At 32.8% G+C, this 6,633-nt stretch overlaps 1 protein-coding gene across 1 annotated transcript; it reads left to right on the top strand.

Annotated features, from left to right (window-relative positions):
* Positions 1–1,115: 1,115 nt before the first annotated feature.
* Positions 1,116–2,450, top strand: LOC108364441 (uncharacterized). Its single transcript, XM_017618113.1, has 2 exons — positions 1,116–1,443; positions 1,846–2,450. Exons 1-2 carry the CDS (start codon positions 1,432–1,434, stop codon positions 2,332–2,334), a joined length of 501 nt encoding a protein of 166 aa, XP_017473602.1. The 5' UTR covers positions 1,116–1,431; the 3' UTR covers positions 2,335–2,450.
* Positions 2,451–6,633: the final 4,183 nt, after the last annotated feature.

Below are 6,633 nucleotides of genomic sequence, written 5' to 3'. Positions count from 1 at the left end.
CGCCCTCCTCTTAGTGTTTGTGCGTAGAGGGCAAGGAGAAGGTTGCATTTTTTGATAGAACTCAACACAAACTAAAAAAAAAGTTTAACACGAATATATACATACATATTAGTATTTTGCGGAGCTCATTGACTATAAATGCCCAACTTTTTTCCAAATTTAAATTTTGCTTAGTTTCTCTTTAGCTTATAACTATTGTACTCGCATCATGATTTGTAGCGATCTAAGAAAGGAAAATAATATAAAATGGACGGCTTGAGGCTTTCAGAAACAGCTGCCTTAAAACCGTGTACAAAAATTTATATAAATATTTCGGTTGTGAGCCGTGGATATTTCTGCATGATTCAGCACCATCAAATAAAGCCAAAGATAAGTACACAGTAAAGCAATTTTTTAGCATTCTACGAGCACACACAATGTGACACCTTCCGACGTCATTTCAATGTGCCTTTAGATATCTCAAACATTTAGTCTTCTACATGGTTTTTGACATCCTCAACATCATGTCAGTATTACTTATATGTCACCAAGGGTATCAGAATCTATAGCAATAAGCAAATTTTACGAGTAATTCACAAAAAAACGCATTTAATTTGAAATCAATTTGAAACAAGTTATTTGTTCAGTTTACTTTTGATTTCATTTCGTTTTTTGCTAAACATGGTATCGAATTCAGAATTTACGTTTTCGCCCACCATCAACCTGTTCCGCCACTAAATGCCATATTTGAGGAGCGCTAGTGTCATTTATTGGCGCGTCGCGGTCATATAGAGTTCACTGCACAGTCCAACGGGCCACTACAGCCTGCTTGTTGAACAAAGTGCGCCGCGCATGCGGCGTACGGCATCGTTTGCATTTAGGTGTAAAGTTCGGGGCACTTCCCTTATTGAAATATAAAAATTAGCTACATAAGTACATATGTACATACAATGTTTATACAAACAAAATATTTGTTTGACCATACATATGTAATATGCTAAGAATTTACGGGTAATCAACCACATTCCGTGGTGCATTTCACTCAAAACCAGATCTGCGGGTTTCACGTTGAATTACCTTTTCTTTCAATTCGGTTCTGTGATCTTTGCTGATCGATTTGGTAATGAATACTTCGTTTGATTTTTTATTATTTTTGTGTTTACCTTAAAACGTTTGATCAACAGCTGAGTGTTGTTGTACATACATAAATGAATGTATTTCAGTGTGGTTTAATCCAGGTTTTTGTGTACAAAAGTTAAAAGCCACTGGAAGTCGTAGTTAGACGATATACAGTTCTGTTAGCATCAACAACTCAAAAAACAGACGAGTGCTCAACGGCTGCTAAAATAAAATTAAAGGAATAAGGAAATAAAATTATAAAGGATTCAGAGAATTCAAGGATATATTTAAATTCAAATATATTAATATATTATAATATTGTGTTAAAAGAAGATGATGAAAACGGTAATTTTTTAATATATTTGTTTTTGATTTACAGGTTTATTATAAACAAAGACAAAGAAAATTACTTATAACTCTTCGAAATAAGTAGTTCCCATTACTTGATATCATTGAAGCTTACTGCGCGGATCATGAAGAATTAATAATTTTTTTCTGTTACGGCTTCTGTCCACAATTTAATTAACGCGACTATTTGGAAGAGAATATTTTCACATTTTACAATTATTTAATACTTCACTATTTAAATATTGTTCTGAATTTTTGTGTTGTTTTGGTATTTTGCAAGCATTATTGTCCTCTTTGAAGAGTGAAGCCAGTTTTTATAGCGCTCTTTCATATTTATTAATTTTTTTAAATTTTACATAAATACCTTATTTGTATTTCCATTCACCTTTTATTTTTTAGTGTGCTTTGGTATTCCTGCTCTTCCTCTCAGCGTACCCCACCCGTGGGAGTCCTATATACCATCAGCTCGGAAAAAACAGTAAATTTAATACTGATCCATTGCTCACTTCCGCCTCAAATGATGTGCCGATGGTACAGAGCAATAACTTTGATATGGTTATGGCTGATGACAATTATCCCATGGAATCCATGCAGTATCAGAATTTCGAGAGTTTCCATGAACCTAAAATGGCAGAGAATACCGATTTTAGTATGGATGAATCACAGTTCCTTCCCCGAAATACTCCATTGCGTGCGCCGCAGCCATTATCGAAGAAGGAACGTGAAATTCGGAAACTGATCGAAGTGGCCGATCCCAGAGTGGAGAAGAGGAAGATACTTAAGCTGAAAAAGGGTTCTTCAGTACCTCGAGGTGCAGACGCTTATCCATGGGATCAGTTCGATTATGATTTGTATAGCGTGAACCCAGCAAATCAAAAGAAACATTAGGTGCTGATGCTTTTTCCTCGAAATTGTTATCTAGAGATGTGTGTATTTTGTTGTGATATTTTCTGTAAGATGCTTAATGTATACCCTATTTATTAAAAAAAAAATAACTAACTAAATCAGTGCTTATTTATTTCATCGTCACTTTGATGGTTATTTTATAATTAAAAATAATAATAACAAATAAATATAAACACATGGCGGTCGCTGTTGTGTAATGGTAAGTAGTGCGCGCTTCCACTCCGCAGGGCATGGGTTCAAGCCCATCGCAAACAAATTTAGAAAAAGGTTTTTTTTTTTAACAGAGGTCGCCCCTCGGCTGGCAATTACAAACCTCCGTGTATTTCTGCTATGAAAAATAGCTTCAATTAAAAAGTCTAGCGCCGTTCGGTGTCGGCGTAAAATTGTAGGTCGTCCCCCCCACGCCACCAATCGGAAAAGAAGCTTTGCCAAACACTAACATATGTGTAAGTGCCAATCTATTCCCTGCAAAAAGTGGGACTAATCCGGGATGACTCCGGGAGCAATCGCAAAGGAACATGCGACTAATACCACTTTTGATCTCTTTATATGGAATGAACTGTTCGCATTTGTTCGAGCATGTCCTATGAAGAGACTAATTGTTCACCTTTATACTCGAACGGGTATAAAAAGCGACTAGTTACTTTTAAAAAATAAAAATTTCCGCCAGCTGAGATTCGAACCGGGTTGCTCAGTTTGGTTAGACGAATACTCTCTCTGTGTGCCAACGCCGCACATGAAATTTCATTGACTAAGTGCGTACAAATCATTAAATCGTTAATAGGTCCCGTTAGAGATGAGTTGGGGACTAATTGATCTCCAATTATACCCATAAGGGATTAGTCGAGACTAATTGACCTCGATTGAGAGTAATCTCAGAATACTTTCTTTAGAGATTAGTCGCACAATTTTTTGCAGGGTTATTATTATTATTATTAAATATAAACACATACTACATACATATGTATGTATATGCGCAACATCGCTCTTTTGCAAGTGTAAGTACGGGTACATTACGGGTGCAGGGTACAGTGAAAAACTGAACTAGTATGCACAATTTCCAGGTCATGAACTATTATTTAAGGTGGAAGTCATACCAGTCAATCATGGACTATAATTATACCAGATCTCTGGAGGGACACTCATTAACTGGTATGTTCTAAAGCGGTGGTGGTTTCGACCCCTTCGGACAACACATGCGTTCAGTGACGTCTGCCTTTGAATTGCCAAAGCCTAAACTAAAATGCAGTTATTCGCTTTCTTAACAGATGTCGGCTATGGCGTCGAGTGCTCTCAGGTTCGAGTCCGCTTGGTGGTGGTTAAAGCAAAGTGAGTCAATTATTTTAACTTAAATATATACTAAAAATTGTAAATATATGTGTTCAAGCCCATTTTCCGATCGAAAATAAAAACCAAAAAAGTTGTTTTTTTTTAATACCGGTAATCTCCGCATTATCTTCGTTTTCGGACTTGTGTATAAGTTAGCTAAATTCGAATTTTCAAACAGATGGTAGCTCTCCTAAATGAAGCTAAGTAATAAACAAGTCTCTTGCGTCTGACATGGCGATACTTATTTAAATTATCTGATGAACGATAATATAGTTCAAAGTTAAAACCTTTTTAGCCCCATTTCAGGTATCAACCTCTATTTTTATAATTCCTTTAACTTATTAAATAATTTGAGTTTAAATTTTTAACCCTTTCTAATGATCTAAATGTTCACACTAGAGATTTCTTAACATTAATTTTATTAATTGACGCCCATATTTTAGTCATATAAATTATGTATACTTCAATTATTTTGGAGTTTTCAAACAGGTGGCCATCCTGTTTAAATTAATTTCAAACTAAATCCCTGCTAAAGAGTTTTCGTGTGACACCCATATTTTGATAGTCAATTTAACAAACTCCCTTAATTCAAGTTGAATTTCGATTTAAAAAAAAGATGGAAATTCTTCTAAATGTGGTTTAGAAATAAAGTTTTCTTCAAAATCATTTAGATTCATATCTAGTGATTTATTTATCATATTGTAAATATAAAATTTAAGGTTTATGAACAGGTGACAAATCTGTACAAAATATTTAAAATCACAAATTTTTTAAAGTGCTGGCTCCTACGTTTTGTTACGTTTTTCAAAATCATTTCGATCGATACCCATAATGTTATAATAGATTTAACTTATTAAATAATTTGAATTTAATTAATTTTCAAAGTTCAAAGTTCCGGAAATATTGACGAAATCTTTAGGAGTATCTCATTTCTGTATCGATTTTTTTACGAAGCTTCAAAAGAAAATTATATGAAGTGGTTGACATGAACTCGTATAGAAATTTCTGTACGAAAAATAAAGAAAATTCTGTAAGAAATTCTTCACATGACAGCATTATTTTCATTGCTTTATTGATTTTCTTCCGAAATTTCGTAAAATAATCGAAATGTGCACAGTTTATTACATTTTAGAAAATTCGGAAAAAAATCGGATGAGCTCTTAACGAATTCCTTAAAATTTCTCTACGGTTCAGAATACTCTGAAAAAATGGTTTGCAGGGAGATCACGCAATCAGTAATCGTTGTATTTGTAACAGTGATGGAAAATCAAAATTTAAAATTGTGCCGAATTTCTCTGGAAAAATGTGCCTAAATGCAGGTCAATGTGTCAATAAATTGAAAGTCGTCGATAGGTACCATTTCCTTTAATAAATATATTTACAGTACTTTTTGCATATAAGAAAAACAGAAATCTCACGGAAAACCTTTATTTAGTGCAACAACAAAAGAACACAACAACAAAACCATAAAAATTAAAGTTTAAAACTTTCTACAAAAAATGTTCATTCAAATTTAAAACTTTGTTGTCAGAAATTTTAGAAACATTCGGGTATGCAGTTTTATAGTCCATTAAATTTTGGATTTACAAAGTGCAAGTGCGGATAAGAACTCGCGTTGATTTGTAATATTTTTTTTATTTTTTTTTTGCATTTTCTTAATACATATTGGATATACAAAAAATTTGAGTATGGAGGAAAAAGTGCAACACCTTCAACGAAAAAAGTTATCAAAAATCAACGCGAATTGAATGGACTATAAAACTACATACCCGAAAGTATATGTAGTTTTCAAAAACGAACCAAAATCATCGCTAAGTCATTTATCCCGAATTACGAATTGTAAAAACACAAATCATTAGTCCCCTTTATTCCTAAAGTATTTGCAGATAACATAACAAAGGCTTTTATTTCCCATTTAGCATGCAGATGTGCTCGAAATGTTAGCGAAAAAAATATTAAAAATCAACGGTNACATACCCGAAAGTATATGTAGTTTTCAAAAACGAACCAAAATCATCGCTAAGTCATTTATCCCGAATTACGAATTGTAAAAACACAAATCATTAGTCCCCTTTATTCCTAAAGTATTTGCAGATAACATAACAAAGGCTTTTATTTCCCATTTAGCATGCAGATGTGCTCGAAATGTTAGCGAAAAAAATATTAAAAATCAACGGTAACTCTTAGCGACTTGCAACTTGCACTTTATTATACTAAAATTTAGTAATCTATAAAACTATATACCCAAAATTTTTATAAAAACTATAAACAAAAAAAATACTTTTGGAACATTTTTTTATAACATTTCAAATTATTACTTTTTAATTTATTTTTTGTTTTAGGAGAAACCTACAATTGTTTTTAACTAGTTTTTATTATGAAACTTTTATTAGCTGGAACAGGAGAATCGGTCTTTTTCAAAATTGGCGCAATTTCTGCACTTTGCACTAAAAAATTGAATACAAACAAATAAAAATTCGAAAATTGGGCTAAAATAGTCTCTTGCAAATATTATTAGCTTTCATTTAAAAAAATAATTAATCAAATCGGTTGAGACATGAAGGCTCCAGTGAATTATGAACAATAAAATCCATTTATTGACCACTGTGCAGCGGCCGTTGATCGACATAATTAAATAATCAATTATTACAAGCCTTTATTTTTTGTTTTAATTTTAAGAGCTAAAAATTGTCCAACTATAAACACTTTTTGATAACAAACAGCAGTGTTGCCAGAACTTTTTGGACGAACCGGCTAAATTGGCAAATAAAACCGGCTAAAAACGGCTAGTTACAAATTTGAGCCGGAAAAAGTGAAACAATTTCTTATTTTCTAAGTTTGCGAATAAAACTTCACACTTAAAATTAAGACATTTATAACAAACATTTTATGAAGAAAATCCCTTCTTTGTTTAAAATAAAAATAAGCGAAATCTGCCCAATTTCATACAAC

This window comes from Rhagoletis zephyria, unplaced genomic scaffold (genome assembly GCF_001687245.7).
Source record: "Rhagoletis zephyria isolate East Lansing unplaced genomic scaffold, Rhagoletis_zephyria_1.1 Rzeph_scaffold_01559, whole genome shotgun sequence".
NCBI classification, from domain to species: domain Eukaryota; kingdom Metazoa; phylum Arthropoda; class Insecta; order Diptera; family Tephritidae; genus Rhagoletis; species Rhagoletis zephyria.
This window is presented reverse-complemented; position numbering and strand designations above follow the sequence as displayed.